Below are 20041 nucleotides of genomic sequence, written 5' to 3' on the forward strand. Positions count from 1 at the left end.
AATGAGAGAGAGAGAGAGTGAGAGAGAGAGAGAGAGAGAGAGAGAGAGATGGAGGGCAAAGGGAGACCCAAGAAAGTGAGACTATCCGTCCTTCTCATCCCCTCTCTTTCAGGGCCCAAAGACTTTGCCTCAGACTCATAAGTGATCATATGGGATCTGTGTGTCCCCCTGATAGGGACCGGCGGGATAATGCTTAACCTGATACTGGAATTGGCTCAGGAGGCAGCAGGGGGTCCCGCACCATCTCCATCACCATGGGAAGTGCTCGAAGGCTGGGGGAAGGTACGAGCAGCCTGGTAGTTCCAACGCTTAGCGCTCAGGAAGCTAGAAATCTGCAGGATCTGGCATTCAAAGGTGAAGATGAGGGACTTTTAAGGTCAGAGAAAAATGGAAGAGAGATTGACTAGTCCAGTAGAATATAGCCTTCAATGATGACTTGATGTTCAGATACACTTGCTTACCAGTGGCCAAATAGCCAAATCGGACAAACACACTCTTTGATATGATTTCATGTCACCTGCCTTTTTACACGAAAAATCTTCCAAAAAAACCATGCTAAAACACCGGAAACTGCATCAAAGAGTGTGTGTCCGGAGTTGGCCACCGGTACGTTAAGTTTACAAACTTCCTCCTCATAAGTATGTAGCCTTTGTGAACCAAGTAGTAGCCTGAAAAACGGTCATCTGCGGGGGCTGAGGGGCCTCTCCGAGATGTTCCCCTGACCAAGACAGCTTTCCATGAGCCAATTAACTGCCATCACAGGATCAGTCTCAACTCTTATTTGCCAACCAAAGAGGCTCAGCTGCGCGACCCCAGCAGTAGCCTCATGGACCCACATTGCCTCTTCACACCCCTCTCACCCCTCCCTGCCTCAGCCACCCCACCCCAAGTCTTAATTCAGACACTTTGAAGTATCTTGGGCTGTGGTGAGGAGCCACTCAATCAATTACGAATGAAATAATCTCCTTATGATATTTCGAGGTTTCTTTAAGTAGAGGGGGGTGGGGGGGGGGGATGCAAGAAGAGATTATGGAACCCAAATCAGTCTCTCAGCTGCGTCTAAAGTGACAGGGGGAGAATCAGCTGAGAGGATGGTGGGAAATTAAAAAAGAAAAAAAAAGATTATGTCTAAGTGTGTCACCTCCGAACACTGCTGTGAAATCTCTAACCTGATCCATGAGGAGGTGGGGGGGCGAGGGAGAGAAATGGGGGAGCGAGAATGGATTATTGCAAGCCCCGTTAAAAAAGGACCCGTGGTTGCTTAAAGGGCTTTTGCTTACTCGCAAGAGAGAACACACACATATCAAACATCTGTGTGATGTATCTGTGTGTGACTTGTAAAACTTCACAAGCAAAAACAATGGGAGGCAACATGTCACTTTGCAGGGAAATCCAACTTTAGCCGCTTTGCACAAACAAACTCCACACACACTCCTCCTTTCAAATGTGTACTCACAAAAACAGACATATAGAAAGATAGACAGGCACTTGGACACAACACACACACACACACACACACACTTAAGAAATTGAGAGTATGACGCCAAAGACCAGGTCACACTACTAGACAATTTTTATGCTGATTGTAAGCCTGACTAAACTCAGGACCAATGTTTGATGCAGATTATCCTGTAGTGTGAACAGGTTCCAGATTCAAGACTTTGGTGCTCGAGATGACTCCAGACCAATCAGAGCCCAACAAGACTTTTTCAAACGTGTTTGATTTCATCGGGCCGTCTGGCAGTCCAAGACTCACCAAACCTGAAATCCAAGAGCGATCCTGGCAACAGCTAATGTGAGTTTAGCTCAAGGGGGAAGAAAAAGACAGTGAACTGGAAGAGAAGTCACTTTTAACAACAACAACAAACAGATGAGAGGGACAATGGCTAAGATGCTACTGCACAAGCAATGATATTAAGCAGTTGGCAGGAGAGTGTTTATCTCCTCCATATTTGTTTTGCCTCTCAATGGTATCGGGTCCTGGACTTCCCTTTTACTGTCTACAGGAGTGGTTGTGCTTTGCAAACTGTAGACAAGAAGCTGAGAGAATCGGTTAATGTGTGATCCTTTGTGATCAGAGGGCAGATGAGGACACACTGGACAAGAAAATAGCAGCAGAGCCAAGGGAATGCAAGAAGAGAAGGAAGGAAAGACTATAGCATGAGAGAAGTGGGCAATCTTGTAACCCAGGCTGGATAGGATGGACAGCCACACATGACTCAGATATTGACAGAGCTGGGACAGACTCACAGTGGTGATGGGGAGGTGGAGATGGAGAGACATTGTAAAGATTAGAGAGAAAAGATTAGGACAGTTTCAGCTCTCAGTTATAACTGTACATAAGACAAATTACTCTTTGCACAACTATTAAACCACAGATATCAGTTTTTTTTCTTCCAAATTTAATTTCAAGAAAACATGTTCAACTGTTTTGTGCATATCTAATTTAAGACAGTGGAGGTTGTGCACTTGAGCTGCAGTATACCACTCCCACTTTAAGTGATATGGATTGTCATACAACTGCAAGTTTTGCAGGTGGTTCAAAACATTTCACAACCGACTTGATTCTTTATTGGAAAAACTGTATTATACCATCAACTATATTTGGAGTAATGGAGAGCGAACAAATAGAGTGTTATAGTTCTCACATTGTGATTATAATGTAACGCTTTCCAATTTCTCCAGTCTTCAGTACCTCTTCTCTTGTGTCAAGCGACGGGGAAACCGTCAACAAATACCCAGTAAACCTAAGGCATCTGAAACATGACAAGACAAAAAAACAAGGCATTTCCTCCCTTCCTCCAGCCTCTCCCCTCTCTCACCCCCATCAGTGCTGTTCTCCCATCTTGCCTCAAGCCCTTTTGATTTTCTCCATGGCTGACTGTTGTTTCTGCTGCTGCAAGCTCAGCCATCAGTCTGCATTGATCGCTCCCCTTCATCCCGAACGTCCCCTCCGTTATACCTGGCTATAGTGGCTAATTCCCCCGTTCTCACCCCTCTTCATCCCAGATTGAGAGGGTCGGAGGAAAAATCAATAACTGTGCCAAGTGGGGCGGGGTCAGGGGTCAACGAGGTCCTTGACAAGTGTGTCAGGGGAAGGAAGGAGTGAGAGAGGGGAAAGAAAAGCGCTTGTGTGTGTGTGTGTGTGTGTGTGTGTTGTGTAAGGAGTGGTCAAGAGAAACAGAGTGGCCAAAGGCCTCGTGGGTGCAAGTGTCAGCCTTGTCAGGGATCAAATTTACGACCATTGATCGGAGGTGTGTGTGTGTGAGAGTGTGTGTGTGTGTGTGTGTGTGTGTGTGTGTGAGATGGTGATGAATGAGTGTGTATATTTGTATCATGGTGGAATCTGACAGGGGTGAGGAGTCATCATATAAAGCCCATTACGGCCAAACAAGCCAATGAAACAAATGAATCCCATGAGATGTCATGGTAAAGGCCCTGCCTTTCATCTATCCATCCATCCATCCATCCCTCCCTCCATCCATCCATTCATCAGTCTGTTTTAATTGTAATTATTACAGAAAAGTAGGAGTAAAGTATTCAAATGTATACAACTGCAGTTCAAATGTATTCAAAATGCAGCTCTGCAGCCCGACCCGCTTTCCCAGCAGCTCATCTGCGATAGTGTCAATTAGCGCTTAGCTTAGCGATCTCCTGCTGCTGCTCAATTTGGCTGTTTGTTCCTCACTGTTTAAATTCCACATCAGTAATCGTTCACTGTAATCTTCCCAGCAACACATAATCACAGGCTTTACCACCCAGGAATTAGCTCGCACTTCTCCCAGGGGACGTGTGTGTCTGTGCGTGTGTGTGTGTGTGTTTGTGAGTTGATGACAACCAATAAATGACTGACATCTACTTCATGATACGGGTAATTATCACTGGTGTACTCCGCAGAAAACAGAAAGCAAGCGGGACAGAGAGAGACAGAGGAGAGGTGAGGTGATTGTCTGGGGTTTTCCCTCTTGAAATAAAACTTATTTTTCATGCCTACAAACAAATTAATGCATGCAGAGCATTATGTAAAAGAAAAGTGTGTGGTATCTGCGAGGTGCTACCACATCCACAGACACACTCCTACTGTACACACACACACACACACACACACACACACACACACACACACACACACACACACACACAGACACACAGGAAATGGGAAGGGAGATGAAGCCTCGAAGAAATCCATTTGCAATTTAAATGGAAATGTAATGAGCCCATGGTGGCAGTGAATTAGCCTGCTGATCAATTGATCATGTCAAGGACAAATAGGTAAACAAACATATCCATTAGCCTCTTGCTCCACCTCCTCCCTCTGCTCCCTGCTGGGGAAGAGTACTGGAGGATCACTGATAGGTGAGAAGGTGGTGTGTGTGTGTGTGTGTGTGTGTGTGTGTGTGTGTGTGAACTGCAGAGAAGAGGCAGGGGTGACAACAAATAGAGACCTTAAGTACGCTTAAGGGGGGACTCCCCATGCGCAAACACATATGTGCTCACTACCAATACACAAACACAAGTGCAAACACACTGACACACACAGACACACACACACACACACACACACAATTGCATACCCCACTGTGACTGTCCTGCCCACCTCGTTACACAGACAGTTGGGCCCAGCAAGGTTCCTTTCAGAGGTGATGGAGAGAGCAGAGGAGGAGGGAGCGACGGGCCTCCGAGACTCACAGAACAAGGAGCAGGACACAGAAAACAAGGGAGAGGACGAGCGAAGAGGAAGAGGAGGAGGCTGCCAGAGCACAGTGGGCTGGAACCAGACCTGCTGCCAGGCCCCCAATCTGTCAGTTTGTGTGTGTGTGTGTGTGTGTGTGTGTGTGTGAGAGTGTGTGTGAGAGAGAGAGAGAGAGAGAGAGAGAGAGAGAGAGAGAGAGAGAGAGAGAGAGAGAGAGAGAGAGAGAGAGAAAGAGCGGGTGCAGATGACAGTGTACCAATCATGCCCCAGATGGGCACTGTCAGTGGGTTTCAAGGGCGAGGTAACTGTTAATTACTGCTGTGAAAACTGTTAAATTACAGATTGACAGACATTTTCCAACATGCATAATGCATAAAATAGTGAAAAAATGCACTATGTAAAAACAAAATTGCACTAGAATGTGTTTAAATTTTCACTAGAGAACAAGAACAAAGTCATGCTTTTATTTTTTTAGTCAATGCGTTTATTTCTATTTCCTTGGGACAGTTGAATTTGGAGCAAACCAAACATTGATATTCCATAAATCATTTCAGTCCACACTTACCAAGCCAAACACAAAGCTCTCTTATCAGTCGCAGTTTCTACAATCTATCAGAGATGTGTTTCTGAAAATTCACTCAATCACCTCAGCTAATTCATCTTAATAAGAAACTGATGAAGAGTTTCTCTGGTTTGATAGGCTGTCAAAAGAACTTGATTGCTGCCTAATCACTGAAGCGAGCAGAAAGATCTGTTTCAGAGAGAATCCTATTGGCCAACTATCTCAGTCAGTGAACTGAAATCAGACTTTGAAAAATAAGTTTGTAAAACAATCTCTTTACAAGAAGAAGGAGTCCCAAATACACACGATCTATTCAAATGACCCAGCAAAGATAGAGAGGATGGAGATATGAGACAGGATGACAGTGTGAGCATTTCTATCAGCACTTATTTCATGCAGACTGCCTGTTCAATGAACAGAAAAAAGTGCCTCCATCTCCACTTCCAAAGCAGGATAGGATATTACCCTCGGCTTTTGAGGGCAAGGACACATGGAAAGGCATTTGCAAAATTATAATATCTTGGCTATAGCAGTGTGAATGGCCTATTTTGGTGGCAAGCCAAGTTACCAACTTACTACCACTACGAGATAATGGGAAATATGTTGCACTTTACATAAAGCCATCTGAAGGAGAGCAGATTCCACCCTCCTTGTGTATAATTAGATGACAATTAAACACATTACCAGGATGCATCAGAGTAAGATAGAGTTCTTACTCCTGCTACTGCTGCTATGGCTACTTATAATACTCAACCTCCACAAAACCTGACCTGTAACATATAGGAATAAAAAAAGCACAAAGAATGCAGCCAGAACAAAACAGCTTTGATCCATAAAACACTCCTGATGAGGAAACAGCAGGTTAATACAGGATGAAGAGGGAAAAAAGACCCACACAAAAAAAGAAAAAGAGATTTTTAAAGAGGACCATTTGTAAAACAAGGAGTTTAAAGCCAGATTATGGGGCAACAATGACACAATCCCTTATGTTCATTCCTGTAATACGCTGTGAAGAAGGGGATTTATACTTTATTGTGGTGGTGCGGGATGCATCGCGGCCGCCTTGTGTCTCCCTCTCTGTCTGCCTGCCTCTTTGGGAAACGTTTTGCTCCTGAGGCCAGGTATAATCCCTGCATGGGGGAAACAGAGATGCCTTCAGCCAGCTGCTGATCAGCCTTATAATGGTTCAAGTATTACGAGTGATACCACCAGAGGGAAACTTCCTTCAATCCAGTCTAAAGCTTTCCCTGCGCTGGCTAAATCTGCAGAGGACTGCGCTTGGTTTGGGTGGCTGGCTGTTGGGATTTCTCCATGACTCTACTCTCCTTGTCTCCTAGTCTTGAGTTGGATTGCATTGGATTGTCTTAATTGTCTCTAATGACTAAATTGTCCTCACTATCCGCTTCATTAGCTCTGTGTTAGCTCTATTAAGAGGGAACGGAGCCGAGGAGGAGACGGTAATTGAGAGTGTTAATGAAGGCAACATGATGAGTGCCGTGCCAAAGTGGCTGAAAGTAAAAGTGGAGGAAGCATGATGCTTTTACTTTTGACAACTTTGACAGATCGGTGGTATGATCTGCTCAGATAAATGACACTTGACAGGAAAATAAGTGGGTTTACCAAAAGAAAAAAGAAAACCGTCTGTGTTTGTGTGAGCATTGCCAAAACCACATCACGATAACCTCCCAGCACGATGCAATGTTCAACATACCGGACAGTCGGAGCATTGAATTCAAATCTGAGCGTCAATATTTACCACTGAAGCAGCAGGTATCCAAGTGGCCTGACTATACCTATCCCTCATACCTCTAAAACTCTCTAAACCCCCTGTGAGCTCCCAGTCTGCTAAACCCAGCTCCAGATTAGGGCCTGATCGACCATAGTGGAGCAGATACAGTGGGATTTGCTCAAGTAAAGACAGATGTTTTAGAGGAAGTGAAGGGATTCTGGCTCAGGCAGAGAGGCTTTACAGGGGAAAGCATTGTCATCGCTGGTATGATTTAGCCTCATAAACCCATCTCTTTAATTGGGGGAGGAATTTGGGCAAAGTAGGCCGTGCCCTGTGTCAATATTAGCAGAGTGCAGAAGAAAAAGGGCCACACTTGTGTCAGATAGCAGGGTCAAATTGGCATATATAATTTAGAATACAAATCATTTAACTGTTTTGAATCTGCAGAGTATCCCAGGTGGATTGGGAATGCAGTTTTTGGACTGTGACATTGATTTCATGCAGAAAGAGGCAGGTAAAATCAATCAAATCTAAGCACTTTGAAAGGACATAAAGTTAATTGAACAATGTGACCACTCACACATAAATGGATCGTAGACATGCAGGTAAATGCTCCAGGAGGCCTGATGCTCTTCTGGCAGACATGCAATTCTCTGTCAATCACATGCTCTGCATAAGATGGAGGAGGCAGCCATGCAGTAAGACAGAGAAAATTATCTGCTACCTTATCTCTTACTTCTCTTATCAGTTTCCACACTGTGATTCATACTATAACCAGCAATGTCTTGTCCTTTTCTGAGCTAATCACAAAAATGAACTTTAACTTAAATGTTATAAACAGCTTTATTTTAATAGAATGGCTGGACTGGCTGGTTTTATCCAAGCCCCCCTGTAAACCTAAAGGCCAGTAACTGCACAAGACCAAGACAGAGTGAAACTGGGAAAAATTACTTCTTTATCTTGGTACAAAAGTAGATAATATATATTGTTTAGTAGCACCTATGGGTCTAAATTTTGTTAAAATTAAATTGAGTGAAATTGAGTCATGACATTTGACCTTTCAAAAACAAAAAGAATAGTTACTGCTGTTTTCCTTTGTAGGGCAGCAAAGGACCATATATGTAGCATCACCCTCAATCCCCTTTATTTACAGCATAGGTGCCATTAGCAGGACAGGATAAGTGAAAAGCGTGAGGTCATCATAACAGTATCATGTATCATAACAGCCACACAATCTGATACCGGCCTGTATTTCATCACGCCTCTTAAATGAATGGAGTACATAAAAACTTTCAACTCTATTTGGAGCCTCCACAGAAATCTATCTATCTACTGTGCCCACATTTTTCACGTTATATCTCTGGCATCAATTAGGAAAAGTTGAACGTCATTTTACAGCCAATATGGAAACTATTTCATCCTCTTGCCACCATGGACTCCACCACTTAACCAGAACGCTTAAAGAATGTTTATCAAAACGAGGAGGACGGTGATTGAATGTGAAAGGATCTTGTTATGTTCCACTCTGCAACAGTTTGTCATGGTTAACGCAAGCGGGCGAAGTTTTCCTCCTTGCTGGTTCAGTAGGAGCTTGTCAGGAGTGGTTAGCTCTTCCAGGAAACTCAGTCCCTCCCTGGATGATCTCTCCTCACAGTTCAATCCTAGAGTGTGTGAGATTTTTTTTTTTTCACCCAGCTCTTGTTCTCTCTCTCGCTCTCTCTCTTTCTCTCCCCTTTTCTTTCTTTCTCTCTCTCACTCACTCTCTGTCACCCTTTCCAGTTTTTCTCTTTTTTTTTTTCAACGCATAGGTGGATTAAGGCAGAGGGGCTTTTGTTTAGATAAAGCGAAGGATTAGGGAGAGATTTGCCCCCATAAAGTTGTGGGCTTGATGGGCCTTTTATCCCTCCATGTCCCTAAAGCTGTGTTGCCTCTGGATTAGGACTATACAATGGGGCCCCTTGTGCAGAGGGATCCGGGCCAGGCAGAGAGAGAGAGAGAGAGAGAGAGAGAGAGAGAGAGAGAGAGAGAGAGTGAGAGAGAGAGAGGGTAAAAGAAGAGAGGGGCAAGGAAAAGAAGTGAGACAGAGGGATTGAGACAAGGGAGAAAAGAGGGCAAGAAGAAAGAGAGAAGAGGATGGATAGAGAAAGAGGGGGAATTATACTGCTTTTAGAGGAAACTGACAGGTTGAAAACTTTTAGAGGAGGGGGATTTGCCGAGGAGATCCTGAGATCTTGTCACCAGTAAAGGGGATTTCAGGAGGATTCAGAGGCGTGGCGTTGACAATAAACCGCAAATTGTCGCTGTCCCTTTAAACTCATTTATCTAATTTGGAAAAGGGGAAAAAAAAACGGGAAGGAAAAGCGGGGCTTACTGTGGAAGTGCTGCTAATAACGTGTCTAAGAGATGGCTCCTGGCAAATTGCTTTGTTATTCTTGTCAAAAAGGTCTCCTGCAAGAAGTCGATTTTAAACTACACATCAAAATGATTAATTGCCGTGGGATGAACAGATGCTGAAATACCCTTGAATGGTGCCGCGGAGGCTGAAGCTTGCTGGATTGCCGACCTAATGTATTCATGAAGTTGCAGAAACATCATTAAGAGTATTAATTAGCTATTAGAGAGCAGAATTCCCCGGCATTAAAAGATTTTTTTTCTTTCTCCACAAAATCAAAAGGATGCCGCGTGACAAGGCTATCAGGTTCACTCCTGCGTTTTTGTATGGGTCATCTATAAGAAAATAAAAATCCATGCTATTCCTTATCAGCTGCTTTTCATTGATTTTTTTTTTTACCCCTAAAATAACCTTTGCACCTGATGCACTTTTTGCAAACCGTTGCATGATCACAGTAGAGGCGAACAAAAAAGTAAAGGGTTAAACTTGACAGGTAGTCAATAACGAGAAACCACATCTGAGCCAGGCGGAGTGGCTGTAGTGCAATCAGGTTTTGCAGCCTTTTAACTGCGGAATAGAGTTTACACACTTTTTTTTAGGGTTACATAAATCTTTAGGATCTGATATGCAGGTAGTATCACATTGATTTAAGTTACATGCAGGTTACATGAGGTTAGGTCTTTTAAGGGGAAAAAAAGAAATTGTCTAAATGTTTCTCTGAAATATGATTGATTTCGTCGTATCGGTGGCTGTTTGCCGGCTGGAGGTCACAGTTTCCCACCTTCTCTGCAGCAGCACATCACTGGGCAGAGGGAAGTGGGGAGCTGTGGTAACACTTGGCGTTTAAACCCTTCAGACGCGCTGGACAGCTCTAGTCGCTCTAAGGAGCTTTAGGTGGAGAGGCGCTGAGAAGAAACTCTTTCTCGCTTTAATTGCTTTAGAGACGGTCCTCACAAAGAGACAGTGGCCAGATTTACCTCCCGTTTAAGTTCTTATTTCCATTGGTTCACAAGTTAATCCGCTTTCTTTCTCAGACCTTGGAGAAAACCGAGTGATAGGAGCCCTACCAAGGCGACAGAACCAGAGGAGGACACGAGTTTTCCAGGCGGAGGGAAAAAGACTTTGAAGCGCATAGGGGAAAAGTTTCAGGTGGTAAAAAATAAATAAATAATAATAAATAAAAATAAAAAGGCGCATCAGTGAAAATCCGTCTGGGCCATGCGACTTTTTGAAACCTGAGGAAGTTATGAATATACTATATAATACTAATAATAATAGGCCTCATAATAACAATAATTTTCTATAGACCTACTCAAAATGATTTGTTCCTATAGACTGTTGATTGTAATGAACGAACAACTTGTAACTTTAATGAGTTAAATAAGTTAAAGACGTTAATATCCACATTACAAATAAATATATTCAAACTCGGCTAATTCAACGTTTTCAAAGCAAATTAACACATCGAACATGTAGAGCGTATCAAATATGACCAGAAAAGAAAAACAAATAGAAATGGACTAAATACGCCCTTATTAAGCCGTTATTGGTTATTGTCATTAAGTATAGTGCAACTAAGTCCTCTATTTTAAAAGTGTTGACTTAGATTTAAAATAGGCTAACCAAAAATATTATAGCCAAAAATATAGCCTGTAGGCCACCCCCCCCCCCCCCCCCCCATCACCACCACCACCTCTCTCTCTCTCTCTCTCTCACACACACACACACACACACACACACACACACACAGATACATACAGAGAGAGAGAGAGAGAGTATTTGTATGAGCACAAGCAGCCTACCTTATGTAAAAACAAATTCACTTCAATTTTCAAGTGACCCATAAAAAGTTTTTCTGAACGTCCACAAACCCGCCAATGCCTTTGTAAAATGCGTTTGAGTGCAATTATGGGCTACACATTTCGATATGGAGCAAGAATTAAGTGAAAATGCATGCACATTACAATATTCTCTATTTCATGAGATCTTTAGTCTACCGTTCAAATTTGTGAGAATGAGAAACATGGTCAGAGATAAAACTGCGGTTAGGCCGAGCTCTTTCCCTCAGGAATCTTCCAACAAAATATGCAAGCTTTACATTAAAAGGCTACTTTGCGCTGCCCTTAATTCCCTACCTAAACGGTTTTGCTCCGGGAGAAGAAATCTTCTCTAAAAACCCTTCAAGAAGAGAAGGGCATTATTGCCCTAATCCTCTTACCCGCAGTCATTTTAAGACAGGGGTTTTTGGAGGCTGAGATGGCGTCTTGTCTTCCCTATCCCATCCCAAATCCTTCCAGGCCGGGAGAGAGTCTAAAGGCAGCACCCTGGCATCTATTAGCCATCTCTCTAAAGTCTCTCTCTCCTCCAGTGCCATGGACAAAAAGCCGAAAAGCAAACAAAACCAAAGGTTGGTTGGTATTTCTCCTCACAAAAACTAAAGAAAGGCAATTGGATCCATGCACCAACGGCATGCAAGTAGTTTGAGGATATAGCAGATGTGAGTGCACCTTTGCAATAATAATAATAATAAAAAACCCACTCATAAATAAAATCAATAATGTTGCTAAACATGTAATTAGGCAGGTTCACCTCATATTTTTGTATGTTCAGCATTTGCACCATGGACAATTATAACTACCTTCCCAGTGTAATCTAATGTCTTTACTTGATTTTAATTTATAATTCAATGCAAATAAATGACAATGAAATGCCCTGACAAAGTCTCATTTTTCTCACTTATTCAAAGTAAGAGTAATATGACATACGTACTGCATAGGTCAACGTTCAATGCAAACCGTCCTGGAGATAGAAATAAACTAAAAACTTGTGTGCAACATAACCCTTCAAATCTGCAAAAGGATAAAAGATAGTTATGTTATCTAGAAATCAGCTGTTATGACCAGACTTGTTATGGAAGATGGGGTCATCACGAGACTTCACTCTTCACATTTCGGGAGTGTTTATCAATTCCAGGAAAATGTATTAAAAAAAACGTGTTGACAGACAGTGAGGGATTTGGCGGACATAATATGCTTAAATTGATCATTTCTGGAAATAAGTATAGGAGTCACTGGACAAAAGTCTGCCGCTGGAGGAAAAAAAATCCTATTTACTTGATTGACAGCTTGGACAACCAATAGAAAGCTGACATGACCCCCGCGAAGCTCTCCTTAAAATCCCTCCACTCGGCTCTCGCGCACCAGCAGATGGCGGCTTCTCACGTCTGCGCGAGACGCGGAGGATTCTTGACTAGAGGACAGTTCTGTGCACGAGGAGCGCGCGCGGACGGACTTGAAGCGGAGCAACAGATCAGCCTGTGGACTTTTGCACTGCTTCCACTTCCCATCTCGGAAAAAGGACAGAAGAAGTGGGCAATATAGACCAACAGACAACAGCTGTAAGAGCAGAACAGAAATATATAGCGTAAATAAGTGAGGAGCTTGGATTTCTGTCGCGCACAAAGTCACAGAAAACGAGGACTGTTTTGATAAGAGGTAAGAACTTTTTTTGGCATCTCTTTAGTCAGAATAACTTATCACGGCTGACTTTTCACAGTCTGCAATGTTTAAAAAGGTTGTGCCAGTAAATGCTACAAAGCTTCTGTAAAATTGCCTTCATATTTCTATCATTCATACTCTAAAATATAAGCTTCTAATGTAACGTTGCCAGCAGATTATAAATAGCCTACATATTGTTAGTAAACTGTGTAGAATTCTGCGAGTGAAAAAGAAATAGCTGCATTTTATGCTGATATAACAAATCTCGTTTTTCTCCCCCCAAGGTCTTTAGTGGAAACGATAGCATATTTTTCTCTGGGTGCAAATTTATTTCAATCATAAGTCCGGGCTATTTTTGTACAATGTGACCTGACTTATTGGATACTACAATTCATAACGGTCACCTGGCTGCAAACCATGCAAAAAAGAGAAGTTGCACTGAAGGTATTATCCAGTTCATGGGGAAAAAAAACATAGACGTGTTTTTTTTACTTTTAAAAAAGACCACATAAAGACCAGAAATGCTGACAATGAAACATCAGACATTCAAATACCTTTAACTGTCAGCCTGGCTTGTTAATAACAAATTATACTGCATAATAACACTTTAGAGGCAAATCAAAAGATATGTAGCCTACCTCGCCCTCTGACAGTTTAGAATACAAATATGAGTGACACAGCAAAGAGCAGACTGTCAGGTCGACCCGTGCCCCCCAGGGCTGTTAGCAAATAACATTTTTCCTAATTTAGCCGGATCAAAGAGTTGCACTGTACATGCCAATTTACATAATGACGGTTTGATAATCGAAGCGTTGAGCAGAGCTGCCAGGAGGGCCCGATGCCCGGAGCGAGGATAGGCTTATGAATGACAATAATATAGCACAGACATGCACAGAATGACGAGCTATTGTGCTCAATTTGATATAGACGAGGCAATATCATGACGATATAACCAGTGGTAAATAAAAAGGTGGTAAACTATGGCTTCCAGTTGGCATAATCATGAGGTAAACAAACACTAATATAACAAAAATCAATATAATTTTTAGAAAAGTATAGGCTATATCACGTATTTTTTCCCCATAAATGGCATCAGTTTCATGCTACTTACTCAGATTTACACCTTGAATCATGATGTTTGGCAGCCTAAAAAGGTGAGGAGTGCTATAAGTGGGATTGCTATAACATGCAGAAAAGACAAACGCAGTAAATGGTGAGAAAATCGTGGGCCTATTCCTAGAGCACACACACACATGCACGCACACGCGCACACGCACACACGCACACGCACGCGCACGCACTCACACACCCCAGAACCGAGGAACTCCAACCCAGAGCTAACCACCCAGGCCCACTGTACGTCCGTCCGTGTCAGCGTTGATGATAAATGGAGGGCCTCGCAGTCGAAACCTATTTGCACTTCCATTAGACGGGGAGCCAAATGGGGATCAACATGCATATTTTTACCCGCGGAGAAGCCATACATCTCAGCCAAAACGTTGCCCCGGGGCGATGGGATAAGAGGCCGCCAGAGAGGGGAGGAGGGGGAGCAGGGGAGGGGGGTCCATTCAACTCAAATACTTGGGGGAGTAAAGTAAATGTTTAGCGAAGCACCTTCTGTCCCGGCGAATTAAACTATTCCCCATTGCCCTCTGATCACATTCATCAGCCGCCGCAGCCACTTAATAGGCTGGGAATGGGCACTGCGGGCGTCATTCACACACAACACACACACACGCACACAGAAGCGAGCACGCACACGCGCACACACTTTCACGGTGGCTGGGTCTGTGCAGAGCAAGATCACTGAGAAACTGAGACATGGGCAGCACTTCAGCCTTGTTCAACAACGACCAGTGCTGCTCTGAGTTTGTAAATGTTAAAGTTTAATTTGAGAATATTTTTGTAGCCAGTGCATTAGATGTCTTTATATTTGATTCAATTATTTGGTTCAGTTGAATGCAGATGTTTGTCAGCGTGCAGTGTTAGCCTATTTACTTTATCTAGCCTATATATGTTTTTTAGTAACAACAGTGTTGTTGTTGTTGATGATAATGACGACGATTTATTATTATTACTATTATTTTTATATTATTAGGGCTATTATTATTATTATTATTATTATTATTATTATTATTATTATTATCATTATTATTATTATCATTAGTAGTAGTAGTAGTAGTAGTATCATTATTAACTTAATTACTGTAATGGATTAAACATTGATATTCAGTAGGCTACCTAATTAAATAACGATTATAAACTAGGCCTATTGTCAAAGTCAAACAAAATTAAATATATGATGTCATCTAGTTAAACTTAATACTGAAATGATGCTAAGAGTCTAACCATGATACATTCAGATTCATGTTAAATCACTGCACTAATCCTGCATAATTTCGTGCATAGTGTAATTGAAGCGTTGAAAAATATTCTTATTAATATAGGCAGGTCAGTTTTGCTTAACAACAAATTCTCATTATAACGAATTATGGTACACAGCACATTAAAATCATCATAAAATAATCCAGTCAAATAAAACAATAACAAGTAGCTCAAATAAAATGGTGAAATCAAAGCCCTCGGCATAAAAGTTGTGTCGAAAATGTTTTACAAACTATCTGTACAAATTTAGGAACTTAACCAACTCCCTGGACACTGTACCTGCCATACCGGGGGAAGATTTATATCTTTTCCCTGTGGTCTCTCTGTAATAGTTATAATAACTGTTTGGGCCTCCGAGATATCCCCTCCTGTCAGCCTCCTCCATACTAATACATATCTAATCGTGTCCTCAAGCGTTTCATCTATCTATGAAAATCTTGAAGGAGAACTAGCCTACAAAATAGAGTTTGGGAAATTGCTGCCTTGTAAAACACTCTAATATGGATATTTTGGTTCAAGAAGTTTAATCTGTTCATATTATTATGCACTTAGCGAGATAGTAAGCCTATTTAACCTATAGGCCTATATTGATTATAAAGCACCTATAAAATATAAAGAAATATAAAGATTGTATATCCTCTGTTGTAACATTTTCCTGGGAAATAACATTTCAGAATTAAAGTATTAAGTCAATCACTGAAATTAAACAGTATCGAGAGTAGCATTTCCGTGATCATAGCCTATTCAAAAATAATCCTGCTATCCGGTTTCTGGTTTGCCACCGAGACCCGGAACAAATCTCCTTATATCATTTTCCAACACATTTCATCAACGCCGTGATCTGTCAAAGCAACGTTTTCAAGGGGGATTTGGCTTCTCCGGGATCACAGAGACGGAGTGAATAAATTCATGAATAAGGCATCCGTCACGGTTCATTATGGGAACGAGTGATAATTACCCCAATTAAAAGTCTTTTGTATAATTAATGGAATGAACAGAGCGATAATTGGATGTTAATGGATAACGCTTTTGTCTGAGTGCACATATTAAAATCTATTGGCCCCTGAGCGCGTGGACCTGCTGTCCTTCTCTAATAAATAGCCTGTGTGCGTTTCTGTGTATCTGGTCATGTTGGGACTTTATAAGCACACAGTGTGCTTTCAAATCACTGGGTCTGCCATAAATATGGAAGTATTTATTCCTTATAACGCACTAAAATGGAATATGACCCGGTGGTTTGAGTTCCCGTCCTATTACCGAAAGATCACAGGTTCAACGCCCGCCATGGCTAAAACGCAGCAGCCACGCGCCCTTACACTATGTCAAAATGCCCATGAGCAAGACACTAAAAATTAAAATCTTCCTCTTTTTTTATTCTCACAGGTAGCGACCAGCCGCCATGCAGCACTACGGGGTGAACGGCTACTCTCTGCACGCCATGAACTCCCTGAGCGCCATGTACAACCTGCACCAGCAGGCCGCGCAACAGGCGCAGCACGCCCCCGACTACCGCCCGTCCGTGCACGCGCTCACGCTCGCCGAGAGACTAGCTGGTAATTGAGTGCACGCTCACACACACGCACACACACAAAGATGACATTTGGATGTGTATGTAGCTTGTGTACAAATAAATTAGTTGGAAACGTCCACAAACCTGTGGTTCAATGCCCCGGCACACCATGCATTTGAGAGGAATTATGGGTAAACATTTCAGAATAGGGCAAGAATTATGTGAAAATGCATGCTTATTACAATATTCCCTATTCTATGAGATCTTTAGATATCTTTCTTTCTAAGAGAGAGAGAAAGAGATCATTAACATCACATCAATCAAATGTCAAATTTCTTATGTTAATGGTTATCATGTCATAGGCTATCATAAATCCAGCCTGCACTCATCATTGTGTTTTGTTTACAGGGATTATTTTTTTGTTATTTGTATTATTATATTCAGTTGCATTTCACCTGACATTCATGCCAATAAAGCAAATTGAATTGAGAGAGAGGGAGGGGGGGGGGGGGGGGGGGGGGAGATAGATAGATAGATAGAGAGAGAGAGAGGGAGGTGTGAATTAGTCACCTCCATTATAGGCTACATAATCCTATCATGTCCAATTAATTAAACTTGCCGTGTCTTTTCCCTTCCAACGGCTGCACATTTCAAGACATCATCCTGGAGGCTCGCTACGGCTCTCAGCACCGCAAACAGCGCCGGAGCCGCACGGCCTTCACCGCCCAGCAGCTGGAGGCGCTGGAGAAGACTTTCCAGAAGACCCACTACCCGGATGTGGTGATGAGGGAGCGGCTGGCCATGTGCACCAACTTGCCCGAGGCTCGCGTGCAGGTAGGCCTGTCCCAGCGAAAAAACACCATGATATCCCACTGTGATGTTTTCTTGTATCACCTGTAATATTAGTCCTACTGTCATATTCATATAATATTTTTTTAGGCTATAACATTACCATAGAAACTTATAGTTTTGTTGTAGTATTTGTATAGTATCCTTCTAAAATTTGAATGACTTTAGTTATTTTTGTAGGGGAAAAGAAAAGGGGAGGGGAATCAAAATTATAGGAACAAAGACAGCTATGTGATTGGTCTGCTGTATTCATAAATATCTACAATTTGAAACAATTTTGAGTTGGAAACACTAATCATATATTATTATCAATACAGAAAAAAAAGCAAAACATATTTGTAGTAGGCCTACCCATGTTGCCTTACTTCCACAGTGGAACTTTCCACCTTTGCCTGCACAGTGGCAAATGCAGTCAGCTGAAACTTTCAAATGATTTTTCTTAAAAAAAAAAAAAAGTGTCAATGAAAATACTATTGCCTTTAGACAGATGATATTGAAATTGATTTCAATAAGCTTGTGATCATTTGTTTATAAACTCGGCTGTTGATGCTGTTTGAGCCTTGTCGAACACCTCCTTGTTATTGCTGGCACTTTAATTATTTATTGTGCCTTGAAGTTCTTACCAAAATGTGCTGCAGCACCGAGGAGCCTGAGATCCACTGTCGTACCTATTTTATGTCTGTTCTCCCTCTAACTTGGCTCCTCTCCCCTCTGCCAATAGGTTTGGTTCAAGAACCGCAGAGCCAAGTTCCGTAAGAAGCAGCGCAGCCTCCAGAAGGAGCAGCTTCAGAAGCAGAAAGAGGCGTCAGGCGAAGGAGGAGAGAAGGAGGACACACCTGCCTCCACCACCATCCTTCCTGACACCCAGCTGCCTCCTTCGTCCTCTTCCTCCTCCTCCTCCTCCTCTCTGGAGACAGAGGGTCCTGTGGTCCGTCCTTTACCAGTGGAGATGGAGCTGAACGTCACGTCGGCAGAACAATCTGGTAGCGAGTCGGCGACAGAGGACAACGCCACAGATAAGGAGGAGGAGAATAAATCTCAGAGGGAGGAGATGAAGTGTGAGAGAGCCATGACACCTGGGAACGTCTCCCCGGCCTGCAAACGCCTCAGCCCCAAACCCGGTAAGAGCGTGGGCTATTGGACTCTTATTCTGACATTGCGTAGATGATCTGCTGCGGTACTGAAAATGTAGGGGATTCATAGACAACACAGCAAATTTTTAGGTGTATGCCATCTTTGTGATATCTGTCATGTTGTGTCTCTGTAACAAACAGGACAAATGACCTTTACTAATACCCTTCCTTTCCTCTCTCTGCCCAGACTCTCCCCTCGTCTCTCCGTCAGTGACCCCCTCCTCCTCCAGCAGCGGCCTGGCCAGCGGCCCTCTCTCCCAGAGCCACTCTTACTCCTCCTCCCCTCTCAGCCTGTTTCGTCTGCAGGAGCAGTTCCGCCAGCACATGGCCGCCACCAACAACCTGGTGCACTACCCTGCTTTCGACATAGCTGCCCCGTCTTCACTCCCCTACCTGGGGATGAATGTCAACATGCCCCCTGCGCCGCTGGGCTCTCTGCCCTGCCAGTCTTACTACCAGTCCCTGTCTCACCACGCCCAGCAGGTGTGGAACAGCCCCCTGCTGCAGGCGTCAGCCGCAGGCGGCCTCACCAGCCACAACAGCAAGACCACCAGCATCGAGAACCTCCGTCTGAGGGCCAAGCAGCACGCCGCCTCGCTGGGACTGGACACGATGCCAAACTGAGCCCCTGTTCTGAATCAGGTCGAGTCTGGCCTATGGAGGACACTGAAATCTACGCATCACCCCATCCTACTGTGTGTCTGTGTAACTGTTATAATCCTTTAGGAACTGTACACCGCCCCTCCTCCAATAGATGGGCAAAGGACACACAGATGTCCGAAAATGAAACCATGCCGACTTACACTGGACCTACAGAACTGTATAGGACTGCTTTTTGAGACAGACCACAGTTCCTCAGCTAGTTTCACTCCTCTCAGCTTCCATTGCAGCACAAGGTCCAAAAGTATAACCTTGAGAAATGTCAACCCATAAGATACTGTAAATTCCTAAAATAAGACGCAGAGGATAATGTAAATCCTCAGACTCAAAGGACGCTGGACGAATCCCTGACTCATGATATACTGTGCTGATGTTTCAGACAGGCATGTAATTCTGGACCTTCTTAAACTCTGAAATAAGAAAAAAAATTAACTGAGAATGATGTACACAGCTGGGGATGGATGCACTCAATTCAAAAGACAATGCAAATAATGTTTACAAGTATAATGTGAATTAATGAGGCACTTTTGAGAGAATTAGGCTCTTTTGACCAGGGGAAAAAAGGTATTATCACTTGTGCAGTAGAGACTACTTCTGTCACGGGACCATTGACAATTCAATTAAGCGGTGT

At 43.0% G+C, this 20041-nt stretch overlaps 1 protein-coding gene across 2 annotated transcripts; it reads left to right on the plus strand.

Annotated features, from left to right (window-relative positions):
* The first annotated feature begins 16657 nt into the window (after window positions 1-16657).
* dmbx1a (diencephalon/mesencephalon homeobox 1a) lies at window positions 16658-19374 on the plus strand. 2 transcript variants are annotated; one of them, XM_071526896.1, is made up of 4 exons: window positions 16658-16811; window positions 17424-17602; window positions 18339-18738; window positions 18938-19374. In XM_071526896.1, exons 1-4 carry the CDS (start codon window positions 16658-16660, stop codon window positions 19372-19374), a joined length of 1170 nt encoding a protein of 389 aa, XP_071382997.1. The 2 variants fall into 2 exon arrangements, with proteins under 2 accessions (XP_071382997.1, XP_071382995.1); XM_071526894.1 differs by having other exon boundaries at window positions 16658-16809; window positions 17407-17602.
* Window positions 19375-20041: the final 667 nt, after the last annotated feature.

Source organism: Centroberyx affinis, unplaced genomic scaffold, assembly GCF_046629955.1.
Source record: "Centroberyx affinis isolate AG114_WGS23_722 - 3 ecotype Tasmania unplaced genomic scaffold, CSIRO-AGI_Caff_v1 ptg001476l_1, whole genome shotgun sequence".
Lineage (NCBI taxonomy): Eukaryota > Metazoa > Chordata > Actinopteri > Beryciformes > Berycidae > Centroberyx > Centroberyx affinis.

Coding starts and splice junctions, on each gene's coding strand:
- dmbx1a (XM_071526894.1), top strand. CDS start 16,658: ATGCAGCACTACGGGGTGAACGGCTACTCTCTGCACGCCATGAACTCC. Junction 16,810..17,406: donor ACGCTCGCCGAGAGACTAGC/TGGTAATTGAGT, acceptor TTTCCCTTCCAA/CGGCTGCACATTTCAAGACA. Junction 17,603..18,338: donor TGCCCGAGGCTCGCGTGCAG/GTAGGCCTGTCC, acceptor CTCTGCCAATAG/GTTTGGTTCAAGAACCGCAG.